The sequence below is a fragment of the Trichomonas vaginalis genome, chromosome IV (genome assembly GCF_026262505.1).
Source record: "Trichomonas vaginalis G3 chromosome IV, whole genome shotgun sequence".
NCBI lineage: Eukaryota > Parabasalia > Trichomonadida > Trichomonadidae > Trichomonas > Trichomonas vaginalis.
This window is the reverse complement of record NC_067206.1, coordinates 7,865,285-7,887,747: the sequence shown is the minus strand read 5'-3', so window position 1 is coordinate 7,887,747 and position 22,463 is coordinate 7,865,285. Positions and strand designations below refer to the sequence as shown.

The window sequence follows — 22,463 nt, the reverse complement described above, 5'->3', positions numbered from 1 at the left end:
AGATAGAATACATTTCGAAGACATTGCAAATCTTACGATTGGAAGACTTACCTCACAGATGGCTTCTTATCTTAGATGACTCTTTGCTTCTCATCCTTTGTTAAAGAGAACAGAGAACAAGACATGTGGTCGAATTCTCAAGAAGCTCAGACACTTAACATCTCAGTTGTCATTTGTTGTACAGACAGAAAGAGTTTTAAGTAAGGTGTTTAAAAGAATACTTACTGATATCTACTTTTCCCTGGATTGTCCGAAGACGATTTTCCATGGAACTTATGAAGAGAGTCCATGGCAGGTAAGTTTGACAGACATGAACTATGGGAGAAGACAAAGTCATACAAGACCCTCATACTTCTTCAGAATTCACATACTATCGAACAAAGTTCTAAAATTGATAAAAGTCAAGCTTTGAAAAAATAAGAGATCTCTACCCATACTTGTTTTAAGATTGTCAAAATACTCTCTATTTTTTACGATTTTCATGAGTTTTGGCTACCTCCTGTAAAAGTCGGTCTAGAGAAATTTCATGAAATTTGGTCATTTTTTCAGCAAAATATATTTTAGGTAGAAGGGTATTCTACCCCGGTTTTTCTACCTCATTTCTACCCCAGTTATTTCTATAAACGTTTCACATGGTAAACGTTATTTTTTAAATTTTGTGAAAACTCACGGTTTGACACAAGCCTAAAATATATTTTACTCAGTATTTTACTTCAGATAATAATAAAATATTTAGGGTAGATGGTTAGATCTAACCTGTTTTCTAACCTCTTTTCTACCCCAAGTTATTTTATAAGCGTTTTACATGGTAAACATTGTGAATTCCTGTGAAATTCTAAACAAATTTGTGTGGCTTCGATTCTTCACGAAGGATATGGAATGTTTTAACAATGCCGAAAGTTTCTTTATACTTCTTCTTGACGTCAGATAGAAGGAAATCTTCTGCTGTGGATAGTTTTTGTTCAGAAATGTCAACATGTCCATTTTATTCTTCTGCTGTTTTCTCTACTTCTTTCTTTAGTCAGCATAGTCGTTCTCATTACGTTCTATCTCTTTACGGAAGTAGTTTATATTCCTCATTGCTGCTTTACATTTAGAACATTGTGCGGTTCATTTTTGCGTTATATCTGAAACCCATTACCTGCTAGTATGACTAAGGCGTCAATTGCTCTCTTTAACGTCAAAAGTTTGCCGGGTTTTATTCTGTTCATTCCTATCTTTACCTCTTCTATCTTTATCTCTTATCTGCCATACACATTTTGCAACCTAACGAAAACAAAGTTGTCGTAGGTCTTAAACTCCCAGATTTATATATGTCAGAGATGTTCTTAATATCATATCGCAAATCTTTTGTCCATGACTTTGTGGTTGCAATGAAATCAGAAACTCATAGTTTACCTTTCGTCATGAACTTCTTTTATTCTTACTGAGTCAGTTGCTTTGACTTCTATTTCATCGAATTCTGGAATAGTGGATTTTTGTTGTTGGATTTCAGGAAGTTTAGGTAAGATGGTCAATAATATCCTGCATTTCATAAAGATATTCTTCATCTGTTCATCTTTTTTGCACTACAGTTTAGATCTCGCTTGGAGAAGTTCCTGCTTTATCTTTCTGGATTTCTTTTTCGAAAGTATATGAAGAAGGAATGAAGCTTTTTCATCTCTACTAACTATGAGAGTTGGGTTCATGACTAACGAGTTTGGGCTGTTGTTTGCTAACATGTTCTTACAATAAAATAAAAAAATATTTTTTTAAAAAAACCAACTTTATTTTTTATTTCGGGAAAACTCAAACAAATTCAAGAGGGTAGAAAACGGGGTAGAAAGAGGTTAGATCTAACCATCTACCTAAAATATATTTTTTGCCGAATTCTGTATAAAACTCATGACAAATTCAAGAGGTAGAAAACGGGGTAGAAAAGAGGTTAGATTCTAACCATCTACCCTAAAATATATTTTTGGGTGTAAAATTCAAATTGTAAAAAAGTCAAGCTTGAAAAATCTAAGTGTTTAGTCTTAAGTAAGATGGTAGCTTCTTAAAGCATATGCCGTCCTTGATTTTTATGTACGTGAAGAGAAGTACAATGAATTCAATTACGAGTACAATTGCAATGACAACTAAGGCAACTTTTTTGTCTTTTGCCAGCAAGGTACTTCTTTTCTTCCAATGGGTTCGGGAAACTATACTCACTCATGAGAAATGCCAAAACGTTTAAGTAGAAAAATGTCATTTTTTTCATGTCCGAAGACTCGAAGGTGCAACACTTCCAAAATAACCGACGAACTCAGAAGAGCACATGGCAGTATCTTTCTTGACAACTTCTTTGAGTTCTCCAGGAACACCTTGGAAAATGCTGAAGAATCCGACACAGAGAAATTTGGAGAATTGCACTCCAATACTACATTGACAAAAAGGGTAAACAAGGTAAAATAAGACTAAAAACTTAACGTTTAAAAAGTGAATATTTTAATGAGCTCCGAGTCACCGAGAAAACTTGGTCATGTTACAGCTTACTTCCCTGATAGGAAGATGAAGCGTTACTAACGTAAGGTTTCAAAACAAACGAACCTGGAATTGCGTACCAAATTCGCAATTACATGACCATGGAAGAGTACGAAAGGCCTACAAGAGAAACCAGCTCTAACAACTTCAGAAAGAAAGAGAAAAAGTTTAAACTCTAATTGTTTATTTTTTTTACTTGTAATGGGCAGCTTGCAAGATGAAGTCAACTATCTCCGTCTTTGTCTTGACCAGTTTGGACTGCTCTTGCGAGTACGTCGTGTTTTGCGGTCTCCAGCTGGTGTCTGACCTTCGTAATTGCGCATGTTCTTGAGAGCTCAACTGTAAATGATTGTAGATGAAGATCTCTCAGACTGCTTGAGTAGTCTTCACGGTCACGAACCGATCTGTGGTACGAGTCGAATCGGTCGATTTGAGGGAAGAGACTGAAAGTCTGTCATCTTCATAGGGGCTGTGGCATACTCTTTGCGTAAACGGTTCAGACCTTCCTCGAACTCTTGGTCTCTCTTGGATTGAGATTGGAAATTGGAATGGGGTGGAGGGTTTGACATGAACATCAAGGGTTAGGGCAGTAAGGCATAGGCTGAGGAGGGTAGTTCGGGAAGCCTTGTGGTGGGTAGTAACATTGAGGTGGAATATTGGTAAGTAATTTGGTGGAGGTACTTGCTGAACTGAGGGTTGCTGAGTCAGCGGCTGGTTGCTTTTAGGTTCTTCTGGCTTGGGAATGGGCTCGGTTGGTGGTACGTCGGACATTGTCTTGAAATAATAAAAGACTTGTCTTGAAAAAGTAAAAGACTTGTCTTGAAAAAGTAAAAGACTTGTCTTGAAAAAGTAAAAGACTTGTCTTGAAAAAGTAAAAGACTTGTCTTGAAAAAGTAAAAGACTTGTCTTGAAAAAGTAAAAGACTTGTCTTGAAAAAGTACGGGTATCGTCTTCAAGCAAGACCACTGTTCTCAAATTTGAGAACTTTACACCAAAAATTTCTTGAAAAATAACGGGTCTTGTCTTGAAAAAGTAAAAGACTTGTCTTGAAAAAGTAAAAGACTTGTCTTGAAAAAGTAAAAGACTTGTCTTGAAAAAAGTAAAAGACTTGTCTTGAAAAAGTAAAAGACTTGTCTTGAAACAATAAAAGACTTGTCTTGAAACAATGACCGATCTTGAAACAATGACCGATCTTGAAACAATGACCGACATAGACCCAGCAGATGAGGCAATCTACCTTATAGAGATAAATGAGCTAGTTAGGAACTACCTGAGCCATCTGAAGTCAAACAAGACCATTGCAGGCTGGGTGTCTGGAAGAAGTGCGCTTAAAATTGAAATTGACACCGGAATTGTCCTGCAAATACCAAAAAACACTCCTGTAGACGACATAAAAGAGATGAAGAAAGAAACCCTCTTGAAGTTCTTTGCAAAGCGTCCGTGGATACAACTTCCAAACAGAGAGAACCCAACTGTACGAATTGCCCAAATTCTCAGAGGACTCTTACGCTTCTCGGGTCAGGCGTTCTTCATAAACACAGAAGGCGACATCGTACCTTTACAGTAAACATCTATATGGCACGCTTTGAGTAAAAACATTTTTTTCATTTTTTGAATGAAGCAAGTTAAATTCGTCCCACACCAATCTCAATGGACCGATGAAGAGTTTCAAGCCATAATTGAAGACGTTGAGAACGACATAGACGGCGAACTTGAAGGAGCTCAAATCACAATTGCAACCAAAATTGCAGAAGTCAAGGAACAGATAGCTCCACTTAAAGCTACCAAAGCTACTCTTGACCTCATGGATAGTTACCGTTTAGATGTCAAGAGTGGAATAAGACATTAAAATTAAAACTTCTAAACTACGAAGCTATACTCCAAAAGTTAGCAGAAATGAGAAGACTTTACCAGAGCTACTTACATGTAAGGGACTTACCTTCAAGCAATCCGACCAAAGATGAATTTTCTGACATTGTCCCAATTTTGTCCGAAAGTCAGCTCAGATGTTTCGAACTGCTCCCAACATATCCAGAATATGAACGTTTGCCTGAACTCTTCCGCAATCTCAAAAAACGTTTTTTGGTTCTCATGTTCGAAACTTTTATCGGAAGAGACAACAAACGTTCAGAAGAAGAACAAGATATTATTTTAAACTTGTTGTATGACTTAACCGTCATAACAAGCTTTTTGAAGTAAAACCGTCATTCTCAAACCACTTCATTTTTTCGATGTCCGAACAAGCACCGAAGCCGAACACAATAGCAGATGTCCTTTCAAGGTTGCCAGACAAGCGCCCAGTTCAAATTCAAATTATGCAATTTGAAAGCTCATCTGACAAACACCGTTAAGACTCTCCAAAGTAGTCTTATGGAAGAGATGAAGGGACTTAAAGGTGAGTTCCTCATGAACCAAGCTTCCAATGAGAAAGTCCTGAACGATTTCACGGAAACCTTGCACATTTACGCGAGAGAGAACCGAGACCTTGCCAGACTCATCTACCGTTTCTTCGAAGAGATAGACGCCATCTGGAAGGTACTCGGAAAGGACAGAACATGCAACACCGTACTTCGTGAGTACCAAATTGAAGAAGGTATTATCAAAGAAGAGGAAGAAGAGGAAGAAGAGGAAGAAGAGAAACACGAAGAAGAGGAAGTTTGGGCAACCCTTGTTGCCGATGACGCTTACGAAATTTCCCAACCCTACCCATACAAAATCCGCAACAAGGCGACAGGCAAGGTTCTTACCCCAGTCCTCAACAACTTGGGACACTTGACCCTTACCCTTCGAAATTACGGTACAATTTCCATGGGAAGGCTTGTCGGTATGCAATGGGTTCCAAATCCAAACAAGAAGACGAAGGTCAGACACATTGACGGTGACAAGCTCAACAACCGTAAGGAGAACCTCGAGTGGTTCTAAGAGTAAAAAAATTTTATTTTAGGGGGAAACCCCAAGTAAATTTAAGTTTTTAGTTGCGTAAGCGGCTTAAATTAATGGTCATTTGCAAAATTAGTTCTGACCTCTGAATTGAACTCTTTCGTCATCCCAGTTGCGTAGGAGGTCGTCCCAGAGGAGTTGGTAGAATTGCCAATCCAAGGACGATTTGTCCTCCCAGGCATTGAGGATGTACTGCTCGTAGAGTCTCATGACCTCTGCCTTGCACCAGACACCCTCTCCCTTGGAACGTAAGGCTTCTTCGAAGTGCTCGAATGCGATTGGCTGCGGGACCATCCGAAATGACACTTTTTGTCCGTTTGGTCAATGTTCGTGTCTCGTGCCATAGTCGACGAAAATACAGACAAACAGGTTATATATGAGTTTGAGACCAAGAATGGTGTAACTCGACCTGTCCGATTCAAAGACTCCGAGGGCGACCATGAAATTAAACGGAAATTAGCTAGGAAGGAATATAAAAATTTTTTATTTCATGCAATGTTTTATTTCTGTGCCGTCTTCTTTAACACCCCAATATTTCCTTTTCGATATTACATGAACTTCGGTGAAAATTTTGTCCAATTTGAATTGACCCATCTTCTCACCGACCATACCCATTTCAATGAGTTTGTTATAGCCTTCTTCGTTCGTCATGAGTGCGTCGATGTTCTCATAGTAAACCTTGACTTTGGATTTGACTTCGGAGAAGAATTTGTTGTACTCGTCAAGGACTGCTTTTGCGAACTGAGGGTAAGACCAATGTTCGACAATAGGTTTTAATGTGGTTACTAAGCCACTTTCACCTTCGGTAAATTCGTATTTCAAAACAAAAGGAGAAAACCTTTCAACAAAGTTGTCGACCTTCTCATAATGTTTACTCTTCATCTCTTGAGGTTTTTTAATGGAATACCCCCATGTCGAATTCATAAGCAATTTTAATGTCATTGCAAGTTTGGGGTTTGAAGCTTTCCTAATATCATACAGTTGTTGTATGACTTTTCCAACTGTATAGTTCCTTCCTGGGAACTCACCATCTTCGTTTGGAATTCCAGTCGGGATATATTGGACGAACCTCATGTATGCAGCGTTAAGGTCGACATAGTATATTTTTTCATCTGAGTCGAACTTGTCGCATCCAATCGGACCAGTTTTGGAAATTCAAGTGAGTCTCTTATCTTCTGAGAAACTTCTCCTGTTATCTCATAAACATCGTCGAAGCAACCTGTTTCATATAAAACCTTCTGACCTAACTCAGATGCTCTCCAATACAATTTGACGTCAATTGGATGTCTCAATGGAAGTTTGTTTATAGCATCTTGAAGTTCTTGCAACCTCATTGGAAGTTCTTCTGGTTCAGGTTGGTATCCGAACAATCCAACTCCTTTTGGAACTGTGTACTTCTTTTGTACTAGAACTTTGTCTGGAACAACTTTTGGTCTTGCTAACAGTGAAAAGTTTGTTTCGTCTTTTGGTACAAAACTTTCTGTCAGCTTGTCATCTGGAATCGGTTCCAACAAACCTTTCTCGAAAAGAATGTTAACAGCTCTGACAATGTTGCACTTGCCTTTTCCGAACAATGGGTTTGTAAGACTTTCGTTCAACATGAAGTGGTTGTGGAAAATTACAATCTTCAACCATGGTAAGTCTTTGTCAACAACAAAGTCGTCATGTGAAGAACCTTTCTCAGTCGGAATGTTGACTCGGATATTGACATTTGCCAACGGTGCAATTTTTGCCAATTGACCTCTGAGAATGTACCTTGTCTTCACACATGACTCAAGATACTTCATCTTCTCTTCTGAAACAAGACCAGAGTTCCTGAGACATGTAAGAATACAAGGTTCATTGACAATTGTTTCAATTGAATTGTAAATTCCATACCTTGTCAAGTCAATGTCAGACTTATTTATGAACGGGAAGTATCCAGCATGTTGTCTGACTGCTTGAGGGTTAGGTTGATACCATTCGAACTTCACGCTTGCAATTCCTTCAATTGCATTCAAAATGTCTGAGTCGGAGTCAACCATTTGTTCTCTCTTTGTAGTCTTGAAAGCGTCAAGAAGTTTGCAGCTGTTTGTTCATTGCCATTGCATAGTAAATGTGACCATCCAAATCTGTTACGGTCAATCTGAGATTGTATCCTTTCTTATTTCCGTCTTGAATTGCAGCAAGTACACCCATGAAGCCTTCTTTGTTCTTTCCTTCGTCAAAGTTTACTGTAAAGGTTCGACCAGATGTAATTTGACTTCTAACTTCACGATACTTTTCATATGCATATCTTGTTCTTTCCATGGGAGCATGTGCGTCTTCACCTTTTCCTTTTTTCCTTCTCAAAGGATGCAATTGTTCGTCATGTTTCCAGTAGAATCTGGCAAAGCCGTCGTGTCCTTCAACTTGAGGTTCACTAACATCGAAAGGCATGTCATAAGACGTTCTTCTTCTAACCTCTCTAGTCTGTTTGGATAATTTGCACGTGCTGTTTCTAGTCCATTTCGTAGCGAAGACCAGCAGTTTGTCATAGACTTTTATGGGTCTTCCCTTCCTATATTTAAACTTCTTCGAAACTCTCCAACCATATCTTTGCAACTCTGCTTTTATTCTAGCAGATTTTCTATCCATTCTATATGGGGGCATTTTTATAAAAAAAAAAAAATATTTTTTTCTTTACTTACATAACCACCGCTGCCATAAGTCTTTGACGCCAACCCATACCAGCTAATGAAGGTTGACTTGGTTTAGTTGAAACTAAACTTTGGTTTTGGTTTATCTTCAGTTTTTGGTTTTTCTTCTTCTATCGGTTTTTCGTCACTTTTCGGTTCCTCTGACTTTACCCACTGCAGGAACAGTTGTGTCGTCAACATCTTCATAAATATCATATGCCATCTGTTTTTGTTTTCCTTTCAACTTTTTGTGTTTGTTGTAAAGTTTAGAATATTTCGACTCTAAGTCAATGAGATGTTCTATAATGAACTGTTGGTCAGTGAAGTAAACTTTTCCATCTGTTGTCTCGAAAGCTCCTTCAGACTTCAATATTTTATTTGTGAGAGTCTGTTTCTTTTTTGAGATACTAGCCGTTCCATTTCTATGAAAAGTGACTTTGTAGTTAGGGTTTGTATTTCCAGACCTGGCACTTTCTATTATTGAATTTTTTTCTTCATCTGTAAGTTCTTTGACAGGTTTTGACAATGGTTCTGAACTTTTTGTTTGTGGTGTCAAATCTACCGTTTCAACTTCTTCGGTCATTTCATCTCAGTAAAAAATTTTAGTTTGGTTTGTTTTCAACTGGTTGTTGTTGTTTTTTAAGTCGGTCTAAAACTTCCTGAGGTATAGGAAGAACTTGACAAACACGTGGTGTGTAACTGCTGGAAGCCGACAAATCCATCTTGAACCCATTTGTCTCAATGCTGTATTGTTCATTTCATCTCAGTAAAAAAATTTACATTCCCCACGTTTGAGGCGGTTGCGGTTGGTTGTTGTTTACCCACTGTTGTGCATGGTTATATCCTCTGTTAAAGAATCTTTCACCTTGGTCCATATAGTGCCCTGCTTGGTTATAGTAGTCATTTGCTTTGTTATAGTAGTTTCCTGCTTGTCTTCCTACATTGTCCATCCATCCTTGAACTTTTCCTCTTGTTTCAGGATTTGGAATAAGATTTGCTGCATCTCGTGCTACATCCCAACCTTTCTGTACAGTTTGTATAATAGGTTGTGCTTTCTCTTTCAAGTATACCTAATGTACTCAAAATCTTCCTTCCAATTCCAAATGCACCTCTGGCTATTGTTCCCACTGCGGGCAAAAATCTGGATGCAACTCCTGCTAATGCGCCAAATAAACCCATTTCTTATGGGTAAAAATGACGAATCCAAACAAGGACCCCTATGTTTCTAAAGCGAAAAGAAAGCACTCATGATAAAAATCTTTAGTTCAACACCAAATGCTTGGTTTATGGATATCTTGGAAAACATTCCGAGAGTTAGAACAGATGGACCACCATACTGGCTAATATTTGTCGGTCAAAACACAAGATACTGTGAAGCCATACCATTATGTCCAAAAATATTTTAGATGTGAAAACTGCTTTGACAATATTCGTTGACAAATACCATCCAACAAAACTGACATCTGACTGTGAAAGTTCTTTCAAATCAGACGATATTAAAAACTATCTGCGTTCAAAAAATGTAAACCAATATTTCATTGTCGACCAAAACCATTCTGCTCTTGGTGTCATTGACAGTTGTATAAAAATCTTAAGAGACTTAAACCAACCACAAGGTGGTGAAGCAAATGAAATGTCATATGACGACAAATACAGACATTTCTCCATGGCAAAGATGAGACAAGTTTTAAATATTTACAATAGCCGTAAACAAAAAGGTTTGGGAAACCACTCCCCGAAGAAATGAAAAACAACCCTGACTTAGAGAAAGACTATATATTTAATAGTTTAGTCAAAAGAGACAAACAAGAAAGAATGCCAGGCTTCAAACTTAAGAAAGGTGACAAAGTAAAAATAGAAATACCTAAACGCGACCCATATGAAAATACTATTGACTATGACAACAATGGGAACTCGACAGGTACTCACATTCGTGTTCGTAAAAATAGAAGAAAGTATACAAGAGAATATTATGAAGTTTTAGGCAAACATGGCAAAATGTACAGACTGCAAGCAGAAGATAAAACTACTATTGTCAGACCTCGTTTCAAACTTGTCAAAGTTCAAGGTGGTATACTTTCAAAGACAGTTCCTAACAAATATAAGACAACTCCTGACGAATATGCTAAAGAAGTTGAAAATGACGACTAAGCAATTCTATACCATGCGTAAACTGTCATGTAAGGTGGCATGTAGTCTTTACTTTGTCCCGTTGTTTGCGTATACCCTGAAACGCGATGTGTATGGTTTCCTCCTCCCTCAGTGTTACTCCAGTAACAATTTATAGCAAACTTAACGTTGTCTTTAACATCATATCCTTTACCTTTTGTCATTGTGACCAATCCCAAAATCTATGCTTATGCCAACCTGCTTGAGATGTACTTAAATCTATGTAGTGACTGTGTGCAGGTAAATTTTCACCTGAAATCGTTTTACTTCCACCTGTTTCCTTTGAAGAGTTTGCACAATACAAAAACCTGTCGACTATTTGAGTCCAAGTTCCGAGACCAAGTACTACTTCTGGTCTGGTAGAGTTCATTGACGTGTAAATAGAACCTATAGGATATAGTGTTTGAAGTATTTCTGTCTTTAACGTTTGAAGCTCTGTTTTGTCAGCTTTTTTATCATATAAATCTTGAGCAGTGAATTTAACTTTTTTTTCATCCTCCATGACATAGACATTTCTACATCTAGTGTATTTCATCGTCGTTATGTCATCCTCCGATGTTAAACCTTGTGGAAAGTTAGGAGGTTTCCAATTTAATACATCCACCAGTTTCTTCAACCGTTCCTTCAATATTTTCTATACCAACAGTTGCGAAGAAATCGTGTGTATGTCCAACGTCACTTTTCCTGTTTAAGGTTTCTTGTAAGTTTGTAATATTTGCAATGGTATGTGTATGAGTCTTTTTAGAATATTCTTTGTCAGCTCTTGTCACTTCACTTGACATTTTATTGTCAACATATGTTTTATCTGCTTTGTCATCTAACATTGCTGTAGTTCATCTACGTCATAGATGTTATGTGTATGGTGTTTTTGTGGGTATGTTCTATCTGTCCATGCGAGAATATAGTCTCTTGTTGCATCTACATACTCTTTGTCAGCTTTCTTTTCAACATCTGCTTTCAAAAGAAGTTCATCTATAGGTTTCTCGTTTAAAGTTCTTTTTGTTGGATTTATACAAACAGTATGGTTCTTACTGTCTTGAAACAGAAACTCGTCTGTCAATGGGTTTATCGTCAGTTTTAAGTTTCCTTCTTTCAATGACTCAGATATCTTAGAATAGTTTGAAAAGTTTGTTGTGTTCTTATTTAGAGCTTGTACAATGAGTTGTCGGTTGTGTTGTATTTCTCTCATAGACGCTGTTTCTTTCGACATTTTTATTCTAGATAAAATATGCTTTCAATAGAAAAAGAAAATTCAAGAGTTGCTACAACTAAACCATTAGATGAACTTTTTACGAATGTCGGTCAAAAGTTTGAGACAGAGACCGTAAAGCATGAAGGCTATCGTTTTGACTACCCGTTAAGATGGTTAAGAGACCCATCCGTCACAAAAGCTATTGGCTTTCGTAGAATGAAATTCATTTCAGAAGCCATACATGGTTTCCCATTTACGGTCGCTTTTGAAGTTCGATACTATAACAAAGAAAAACGTACGTATGAGAAATTGAACAGGGAAACTTTTACAAGTGAATTTGCTTGTAAACTTAGAAACAACTCTTCAAGCTTTTCAAGAAAAAATAAACGATATCTATCTCGAATATGCAAACCAGTTTAACATTGACGAAGGAGAGTACCATCTCGATATTTTATATGACAGGAAAAATGCAACTGTTAAATTCAATAGAATAGAAGACCTTGGAGAAGACGTTTATATTTCTACAAAATATAACAACTTGGCATGGTATAGATTTTTGAGGATGTTAAATCAGCCTGCAGAATATCCAGTACACCCGAACTTTTATGAAGTCGAAAACCCTAATGGAACATATGAAAATGTTTTCGACTCAGATGCTATTATAGTTCATGCTTCATTTTCTGGTGCACAAAACTCTTTTTTATGCTTGGCAAATGACTTTTACGAAAAACCTACAAAGCTATACGAACCACCAAGTGGAAGTATTTCAGACTTTCAAGTATGGTTTACTACAGATGGAAGAAAGAGAATAATTCCATTATACCACGCGTTTTACTTAGAACTTAGTTTCATATACAACTACTATCGAACGGTAAAAATATAATTTTTTAATACGGTTGAGGTGTTGGATTTGGTTGCCAACTAGACTGTGGTGCAGGTTCAGGCTGTTGTATAACAGGAGCTTGCTCTTCTGGTTCAGGGTCTTTAGGTATAATACCAACGAACTGACCTACTCTTTGCCAATATTTTTGACTCCGTTCCAAATTCCTCTTCCGACGGTTTTTATTCCATTCCATATACCTCTTCCAACATTTTCGAAAGAAGTTTCCTATTCTTCCAAAGAAACCCATTTTACTATATGTAAAAATCTAATGTCCACCTAGTCTCTTACGTTTCCTTCTGAGTTCCATAGCATTCTTTAACTGGAGCTCATACATTCTATTTCTCCTCTGGTAGAAAACATACTCTGGGTCAACTCCTGTGTTCGCGTCATCTGCATAGAGTTGTTTATATCCCACTTCGGGGTTTGTATAAAACTCTTTCCATCTCATATTTGCATACCATGGTGGCAAACCTAACGCAGCGTCATTTGACATGGCAGTTTGCATTTGTACATCTGTTGGCACTTGACCATAGTTTGCCATTGCAGTTTGTATTCTAACTTCATCTGAAATATTCTCTGGGTTTGGTTGTCCAGGTTGCTGTGCATTCGCTAAGTTCTGTGCGTCCATTTAATATTAGATAAAAAATATCTCTTACGAGTACATATGCTGAACATTTGCAGGCATTGGTTCATCTCATATTCTCTGTACTTTTCTGCCACGTCAAATAAGTAAATGACACAATGGAAAAAAACCTAAAACAAGTAGTCCTATTTCAAACCACATTTACTTACTAGTAAAATTTCTTTGTTATGACACTTTCTCCAGTTTATAGACCTCTCTCATATTCTATCTTATCGTATCTAAACTCATAGTCATGTATGTCCTCTAACCATCTCATGACACTTTCCAAACACTTTTATCGGATGTAAAGTAAAAGCATGGATGGTTATGTAAAACGTCTAAAGTTTCTAAAGAGTCTCTCAAAGTCCAGTCTACTTGGTATTGAAAATCCCATGTGTTAAAGAACGGCGGGTCCACTATAAAGAAAACATTTCCTTGTCTTTATATTTTTCATACAACTCTGTCCAATGACATCTCACAAACTCTATACCCTCAATATATTTCTATGTCCTCTTTGAAAAATTTTTATAGTTAAGATATAAAACTTTTGACATAAGTGTTTCAATGTCATGAACTCTTATAGCACCACTATATAATAGTCTAGCAGATATACTATCCCAGTCAATATACTCTGCCTTTTTCAAAACCTCTCTGACAGTATTTTTCTTATCTAATGGTATACGTTCCATCTTACCTATAGGTATCTTTTCTTTTAACTCTTTCAATATTTTGTTTGTGTCTGGTATATGTTTGAGACGGTTCATATAGTTGTCGAAGTCATTGCATATAATCTTTGAGTCAGGAAATATTGTATGGCACAAATGAGATATATAGAAACTTCCACCGAACAAGTCTACAAATGTTAGACCATTCGGTAGTTTCTTAAGTTCTCTCAATAGAATATCTTTACATCTACTCTTATTTCCAAAGAAGGGTAACGGTGGTTTTGTAAAATTCATTTTATATATATAATAAAAATGTTTTTTCCTGAAAAGTGACAGAAAAGTGACGGGGGGCTAGAGGGCACGAAGTGCCTGGAAGCCCCACTACCCTTTTTTTTTTTTTTTTTTTTTTTTTTTCATTGCCTCTGCATGTCTCCCAGAATGGAACAATGTTCCGCATTGATAACTTGAACGCGGAAGTTTGACCGACAAGAGTGCATTATCCAATCTTTTTTGTCATATACCTCAACCCACAAAGACAAAACCTTACATAAAATAGGTAAACTTTGGTTTTCACTTAATAATGTTTATTTTTCATTTTTTGTTCTTTATATAACTTTTTCTTCTACTAACTATTTTACAGACTCTACTGAGCTATCCTCACATATATACCCGTGACAATAACACATATATACTCCCTTCATATTCTGATCTCATGACATATTACAGCACAAACTATAATTATACAACATACCTCATAAAGTCTGATTTTACCCCTATCTAAGCGTTCAAAACTATTTTCCCCGCGTAATCTGATTCTTCTGGCTCTGCTGATTCGATTTCTGCTGTCAGATCGTGAAAATATGCATCACACAATGAGATAAACACAAAATACACAACTTAATATTTCCTTAAAATTGTCAATTCCTCGATCTTGACATATTTATTATTTCCTCCGTTTTCCCTCACAAATATATTTAATTTTCTGAATAAGACGTATAATAAAATGAATATCTTAAAAACTAAAATACAAAATTAATGTTGGGTAATGACTAGATATAGTATGCACTTTTGAATTCATACATTTTTTGAAAAAATTGTATTTTCAAAAAAGATGTTGTTTCAGTATGAACTTGAAGAGAAATTTTAAGGAAAATAGGTTTTGAACGCTTAGATAGGGGTAAAATCAGACTTTATGAGGTATGTTGTATAATTATAGTTTGTGCTGTAATATGTCATGAGATCAGAATATGAAGGGAGTATATATGTGTTATTGTCACGGGTATATATGTGAGGATAGCTCAGTAGAGTCTGTAAAATAGTTTAGTAGAAGAAAAAGTTATATAAAGAACAAAAAATTAAAAATAAACATTATTAAGTGAAAACCAAAGTTTACCTATTTTATGTAAGGTTTTGTCTTTGTGGGTTGAGGTATATGACAAAAAAGATTGGATAATGCACTCTTGTCGGTCAAACTTCCGCGTTCAAGTTATCAATGCGGAACATTGTTCCATTCTGGGAGACATGCAGAGGCAATGTCTCCCAGAATGAGACACTGCGACCGACAGGAGTGCACAATACACTCTTGTCGGTCAAACTTCCGCGTTCAAGTTATCAATGCGGAACATTGTTCCATTCTGGGAGACATGCAGAGGCAATGTCTCCCAGAATGAGACACTGCGACCGACAGGAGTGCACAATACACTCTTGTCGGTCAAACTTCCGCGTTCAAGTTATCAATGCGGAACATTGTTCCATTCTGGGAGACATGCAGAGGCAATGTCTCCCAGAATGAGACACTGCGACCGAGGAGTGCACAATACACTCTTGTCGGTCAAACTTCCGCGTTCAAGTTATCAATGCGGAACATTGTTCCATTCTGGGAGACATGCAGAGGCAATGTCTCCCAGAATGAGACACTGCGACCGACAGGAGTGCACAATACACTCTTGTCGGTCAAACTTCCGCGTTCAAGTTATCAATGCGGAACATTGTTCCATTCTGGGAGACATGCAGAGGCAATGTCTCCCAGAATGAGACACTGCGACCGACAGGAGTGCACAATACACTCTTGTCGGTCAAACTTCCGCGTTCAAGTTATCAATGCGGAACATTGTTCCATTCTGGGAGACATGCAGAGGCAATGTCTCCCAGAATGAGACACTGCGACCGACAGGAGTGCACAATACACTCTTGTCGGTCAAACTTCCGCGTTCAAGTTATCAATGCGGAACATTGTTCCATTCTGGGAGACATGCAGAGGCAATGTCTCCCAGAATGAGACACTGCGACCGACAGGAGTGCACAATACACTCTTGTCGGTCAAACTTCCGCGTTCAAGTTATCAATGCGGAACATTGTTCCATTCTGGGAGACATGCAGAGGCAATGTCTCCCAGAATGAGACACTGCGACCGACAGGAGTGCACAATACACTCTTGTCGGTCAAACTTCCGCGTTCAAGTTATCAATGCGGAACATTGTTCCATTCTGGGAGACATGCAGAGGCAATGTCTCCCAGAATGAGACACTGCGACCGACAGGAGTGCACAATACACTCTTGTCGGTCAAACTTCCGCGTTCAAGTTATCAATGCGGAACATTGTTCCATTCTGGGAGACATGCAGAGGCAATGTCTCCCAGAATGAGACACTGCGACCGACAGGAGTGCACAATACACTCTTGTCGGTCAAACTTCCGCGTTCAAGTTATCAATGCGGAACATTGTTCCATTCTGGGAGACATGCAGAGGCAATGTCTCCCAGAATGAGACACTGCGACCGACAGGAGTGCACAATACACTCTTGTCGGTCAAACTTCCGCGTTCAAGTTATCAATGCGGAACATTGTTCCATTCTGGGAGACATGCAGAGGCAATGTCTCCCAGAATGAGACACTGCGACCGACAGGAGTGCACAATACACTCTTGTCGGTCAAACTTCCGCGTTCAAGTTATCAATGCGGAACATTGTTCCATTCTGGGAGACATGCAGAGGCAATGTCTCCCAGAATGAGACACTGCGACCGACAGGAGTGCACAATACACTCTTGTCGGTCAAACTTCCGCGTTCAAGTTATCAATGCGGAACATTGTTCCATTCTGGGAGACATGCAGAGGCAATGTCTCCCAGAATGAGACACTGCGACCGACAGGAGTGCACAATACACTCTTGTCGGTCAAACTTCCGCGTTCAAGTTATCAATGCGGAACATTGTTCCATTCTGGGAGACATGCAGAGGCAATGTCTCCCAGAATGAGACACTGCGACCGACAGGAGTGCACAATACACTCTTGTCGGTCAAACTTCCGCGTTCAAGTTATCAATGCGGAACATTGTTCCATTCTGGGAGACATGCAGAGGCAATGTCTCCCAGAATGAGACACTGCGACCGACAGGAGTGCACAATACACTCTTGTCGGTCAAACTTCCGCGTTCAAGTTATCAATGCGGAACATTGTTCCATTCTGGGAGACATGCAGAGGCAATGTCTCCCAGAATGAGACACTGCGACCGACAGGAGTGCACAATACACTCTTGTCGGTCAAACTTCCGCGTTCAAGTTATCAATGCGGAACATTGTTCCATTCTGGGAGACATGCAGAGGCAATGTCTCCCAGAATGAGACACTGCGACCGACAGGAGTGCACAATACACTCTTGTCGGTCAAACTTCCGCGTTCAAGTTATCAATGCGGAACATTGTTCCATTCTGGGAGACATGCAGAGGCAATGTCTCCCAGAATGAGACACTGCGACCGACAGGAGTGCACAATACACTCTTGTCGGTCAAACTTCCGCGTTCAAGTTATCAATGCGGAACATTGTTCCATTCTGGGAGACATGCAGAGGCAATGTCTCCCAGAATGAGACACTGCGACCGACAGGAGTGCACAATACACTCTTGTCGGTCAAACTTCCGCGTTCAAGTTATCAATGCGGAACATTGTTCCATTCTGGGAGACATGCAGAGGCAATGTCTCCCAGAATGAGACACTGCGACCGACAGGAGTGCACAATACACTCTTGTCGGTCAAACTTCCGCGTTCAAGTTATCAATGCGGAACATTGTTCCATTCTGGGAGACATGCAGAGGCAATGTCTCCCAGAATGAGACACTGCGACCGACAGGAGTGCACAATACACTCTTGTCGGTCAAACTTCCGCGTTCAAGTTATCAATGCGGAACATTGTTCCATTCTGGGAGACATGCAGAGGCAATGTCTCCCAGAATGAGACACTGCGACCGACAGGAGTGCACAATACACTCTTGTCGGTCAAACTTCCGCGTTCAAGTTATCAATGCGGAACATTGTTCCATTCTGGGAGACATGCAGAGGCAATGTCTCCCAGAATGAGACACTGCGACCGACAGGAGTGCACAATACACTCTTGTCGGTCAAACTTCCGCGTTCAAGTTATCAATGCGGAACATTGTTCCATTCTGGGAGACATGCAGAGGCAATGTCTCCCAGAATGAGACACTGCGACCGACAGGAGTGCACAATACACTCTTGTCGGTCAAACTTCCGCGTTCAAGTTATCAATGCGGAACAGTGTCTCATTCGAGGAGCCCTCGAAAAGAACCTCACATCGACTCTCTCTTTCCGGCATCTTTACCGCATAAAAGCTGCTCGTTCGCAACTTTGTGTGCAATCTAAGAGATGATTGCGGTAAAGATGCCGGGAAGATTGATGCTGCAGCCCCAGGCCGCACTCAGATTTCATCCCGCTACACAATTGTTCATCCAACAACTGTCATAGAGGTTGAAATTTTCGACCAGAAGTGAAACATATCATTTTTAAGACTGCGGCGCGCAAGCAAGTTTGAACCTTTCAAGGGTGATCAGTCCTTTACTCATTTCAAGACCTCTTGTTGCCTGATAAAACGATACTTCCTTCCTTGTGGGCCATTGAAAACCGCCCAACCGTCACAACTTGCTTCCTAAATTTTATTTGCGGAGTAATTATCATGCATATTTTATCGGATAATAATATCAAAGCTAAATTTCATATTATTTTTTAAAGATATGCATTTTCTGTCTAAATTTATTTTTTCTGTTTCCAATTCACGGAATAATATTCTTACAAGCATATACATAGCTAATATATATCATTTTAATAATAATAAAACCAAAATGATGTATTCTTCATATAGTTATTTAAAATTCGTTAACTAGAATTGTATTCAGAACGAGGCAAAGTTAGGAGATACATAAAAACCAATAACTTGATAAGTGATACCTTTTTTCCTGATATATCTATATGTGTTAATGTCAAACACGATTTGGAAAAATTAATTCTTTAAATCGGCTTAAGAATAAGACCAACATCAAAAGCATGGCTAATAAATTAACAAATCAATGTTTAATTACCGATTCATGCATTTTTTTCAAAATTTCAAATTTCAAATTTTTGTTTCTCCAAAATATTAATTGTTTCCACTAGATTAACAAATAAACAATAAATTGGATTAATGTAATGCCCAATCATTCATTTTAAATTTTAGATTTAATACAATATTTTTCTCCATATTATTATAACATGAATCGCTATGATATAAGAAATATATTTTCAATATTGAAATTGAAAAATTCTAAAATTTTTGAAATTCAATTTGAGTGTGATGATCGATAACATATATTTTTTAATTAAAATCTTGTGTCGCTATCATATAAATATACTATTTCTAAATTAAAAATGGAAAAAAGGACTATTTAATGATGAAATTGCAAATAATATCAATATATATATATTCATGCTGATATATTTTGGGAACAGATTGGCAATCACATAAATAGGATTGTGTTAGTTTGTCATGGATATAAAACAAATTTTCGAGCTAATTGAGCGAATTTAAATCACAAACACTTATATTTTCTATTACAAGGTATATTTGTAATATACAACCAGTAAATAGCTTTCTCTAAATTTTACCAGCTTAGATGATAGCAAATTAGATACGGTTTGTTCATATATTTGCAGGGTCCAGATCATTAATATACTAACTTCGCAAAATGAGAACTCAAGTATCCAAGAAAGAAGCCGTAATCTGCAGTTTGGACCTCTTTCTTGGCTTTCTGGTACTTGAAAGAATTGGTCTGGCTTCATAATAGCCATTGCAAGTGCTATCTGATACCACAGTTACACTCGTTGTGACATCCAATTGCTAGTGTCTGATGTACTGCAGATAGTTTCGCAAAAAGTTGTGAAAGGTCACAGCCCCATTTCCAGCTTTCTTATATTAAGATGAGTGTTTTTAATAGAATTCACTCCAAATGATTTTTGATGCTTGACTAGGGTATTCAAATACTTCAATTTTTGGAACTTTTGATAGAGCACGTTTTTAAATATTAATTAAAGTAAATGTATATTTTGTAAAGATTCTTTTTAATAAAAAAATAAAATTTTGAAGAAGAACACAAAATCTTCTGAAAAATAATATCACATAAACTCATATTATTTTCTAATATATAACTATTTTATATAAAAATCAAATTCAATGATCTTAAAAGCGAAGGATAAACCTCAAAATTTACGAATATAATGAGTGGGAATATAATGCTTATCTATCATAAAACCATATGAAATATCAATTTTTGCTTTACGCCTAATTTTTGACGACAATTAGCAAAAAATGTTAAATGTTAACACTCAGTCCATTTGAATATGAAAAATAAAATTGACTTTGATTAAATGTTTTTATTTATCAAATTTATCATGCAATCACAAATACCAGACTGATAATGTATTAGTTAAAGAAATAGAAATGGCAGTATATAATATAAATAAAAACATTGTTTAAAATAGATATACATAATTTACAGAATTTTATCAATTCACATAAGAAATAGTTAGCTTATTTATCTTCCCTAATCATGAATTTTACATTGACCTTATCACCGGGTTGTTTATTAAGTTTTTTCCTGATATCTTTCCTCATACCTAAAATATAGCATATTGATCCGTCTTCATTTTTAACACCCATGTTAACTATACTCCCTTCATATTCAACATCCTCAAAATAAGCTTTGACTTTTAGGCGGCCTTTTCCAAACATTTCCTTAATGTTATAAGGCACACGAACATAGGCTCCATCCATTTTTCAACCTTCTCTATGGTAGCTTCAAAGGAATATTCTTTTCCCATAAAAATACTGAATGTCATTTACACGGAATAATTAATAAATTTTCTATTTTTTATCATCGATTAATCATTTGACTCATGAAATAAGCAATAGTAGTAATGTTACATTGAAATTTATGATCGATATTGCAGTTATATCAACTGTAACAGAAAATCCTTGGATCAGAACAAATTTTTGCCAAAAACAAACAAAATTTGTATTAAATAATACGTGGAATCATATCCTAATTAAATAGATGATGTTTTTATATAAAATTTTAGCATGCACGTTATTCAATTTTTGTGAAGTTTACGAAAATTCAATTTCAATGTACCGAGAGCCCACTCGTCCTGGGAAGCCGCTTAGCGTATTACAAGCTGAGCAAAGGAACTGGGCTCAACTAAAAAACTTTGGTCTCCCTTGGGTTTTTATCGAACCAACAAGAATTCACAAAGTTAGAATTCCTCACAAAGGAAAAAAATACAAAAATCAAGAAACTTTTGAAAATCTTGGTGCAGGTGATTTAGCTTTCCTCGGAAATGCTAATGTAGAAATGAACGAAGATGATATTAAAACATTACTTCAATCTGTCAATATGGAAAATGATTATGAACGTGATATTGATACTGCTCCAACCTCACAAAGATCGAGAAAAGTTACAACACCCCCACTTTTGCTTTCAAAAAGCATTTCAAATAATATTTTACAGACTTCTTCTCCAAAAGGCCCTGCTACAGATGATGAAGACTTAATGTCTGGCAGAGATCAAGGTAATTCAAATAATATATTTGATGATTTTGATGATGATAAAGAAGAAGGCGATAGCAAATCAGAAGCAAGCTCAAGAGAGCTTGCACAAGAAGATGCGAAGAAAATTATCATGGAAAATCTTACAAAAGCTCGTGAACAACAACAAGCAGAAGAATCTTTAGGAATCAAAGCATTTAGTTTTGCTTCAATTCCAAAAGAAAGTGAGCAGGCAAAGGATGAAATCATTACACCCGGTAAAAGAAAGCTTAAAAATTTTGTTGACAGTATATCAACTATTAGTAAAGAACCTACAGCAATTAATGAGGCTCATCAGAAACTGAAACCAAAATTTGATGAAACTCAGGATAGATTGAAGCAATGCGAAGGTGTACCCCGATTTTTAGCTTATCTTGAAGAAAATCATCAGCCTATACCTGATGTCTTTAAGAATATAACTCCTGCAAAACAATCGAAATCAAGTGTTAAATAAATTGTTATGTATTTAGTTTATTATCCTAATTTTTGAATTTATATTTGAAATTAAGTATGCAATTACCACTTCCTGACAGTATAAGTATAGCATGACTGCTATCCATCTTGCTAGACGCTCTATGGAAAAAGAAATGGTAGAATTTCTAATTAAAAGTGATGCAGATGTCAATATAAAATCTATTAATCATGAAAGAACAATTAATAATTTAAACGAAAAAATGGCCGAGCTTCTAATTTTCCACGGTATAAAAATTAGCACAAAAAAAAGGTTTAATACAAGCCGCCATTCATAAAGCTATTCAAAATCCTTTGAATAAAACAATTAAAATTTTAACATTACATGGTGCAGATGTTAATTTAAGAGACAATATGGGCAAACTTTTCTAGCATAATTTGTAGCTCCAAGATTTTAAAATGATTCCTTATTTAAATAAATGATTTATATTAAAAGAAAAATAACAAAATATATAAA

At 37.0% G+C, this 22,463-nt stretch overlaps 5 protein-coding genes and 3 pseudogenes across 8 annotated transcripts, besides 1 other annotated feature; 5 read left to right on the top strand and 3 right to left on the bottom strand.

Annotated features, from left to right (window-relative positions):
• Positions 1–13,971: part of a mobile genetic element that runs on past the window's edge.
• TVAGG3_0049420 (uncharacterized protein) lies at positions 3,668–4,069 on the top strand (the record flags this gene model as incomplete). Its single annotated transcript, XM_051220966.1, has 1 exon — positions 3,668–4,069. One exon carries the CDS (start codon positions 3,668–3,670, stop codon positions 4,067–4,069), a length of 402 nt encoding a protein of 133 aa, XP_051105952.1.
• On the top strand, positions 4,118–5,424 carry TVAGG3_0049410 (annotated as a pseudogene). The gene has a single exon. A coding segment is annotated over exon 1 (1,307 nt).
• On the bottom strand, positions 5,474–5,736 carry TVAGG3_0049400 (annotated as a pseudogene). Its single transcript has one exon. A coding segment is annotated over exon 1 (263 nt).
• TVAGG3_0049390 lies at positions 6,667–6,771 on the bottom strand (annotated as a pseudogene). The gene has a single exon. A coding segment is annotated over exon 1 (105 nt).
• On the top strand, positions 9,915–10,250 carry TVAGG3_0049380 (uncharacterized protein; the record flags this gene model as incomplete). Its single annotated transcript, XM_051220965.1, has 1 exon — positions 9,915–10,250. One exon carries the CDS (start codon positions 9,915–9,917, stop codon positions 10,248–10,250), a length of 336 nt encoding a protein of 111 aa, XP_051105951.1.
• Positions 12,609–12,971, bottom strand: TVAGG3_0049370 (uncharacterized protein; the record flags this gene model as incomplete). Its single annotated transcript, XM_051220964.1, has 1 exon — positions 12,609–12,971. One exon carries the CDS (start codon positions 12,969–12,971, stop codon positions 12,609–12,611), a length of 363 nt encoding a protein of 120 aa, XP_051105950.1.
• Positions 13,972–21,077: 7,106 nt separating the features above from the next.
• TVAGG3_0049350 (uncharacterized protein) lies at positions 21,078–22,008 on the top strand (the record flags this gene model as incomplete). Its single annotated transcript, XM_001310850.2, has 1 exon — positions 21,078–21,989. The coding sequence occupies one exon, from the start codon at positions 21,078–21,080 to the stop codon at positions 21,987–21,989; it is 912 nt and encodes a 303-aa protein (XP_001310851.1).
• Positions 22,009–22,080: 72 nt separating this feature from the next.
• On the top strand, positions 22,081–22,284 carry TVAGG3_0049340 (Ankyrin repeat family; the record flags this gene model as incomplete). The annotated part of the gene is made up of 1 exon (XM_001310849.1): positions 22,081–22,284. One exon carries the CDS (start codon positions 22,081–22,083, stop codon positions 22,282–22,284), a length of 204 nt encoding a protein of 67 aa, XP_001310850.1.
• Positions 22,285–22,463: the final 179 nt, after the last annotated feature.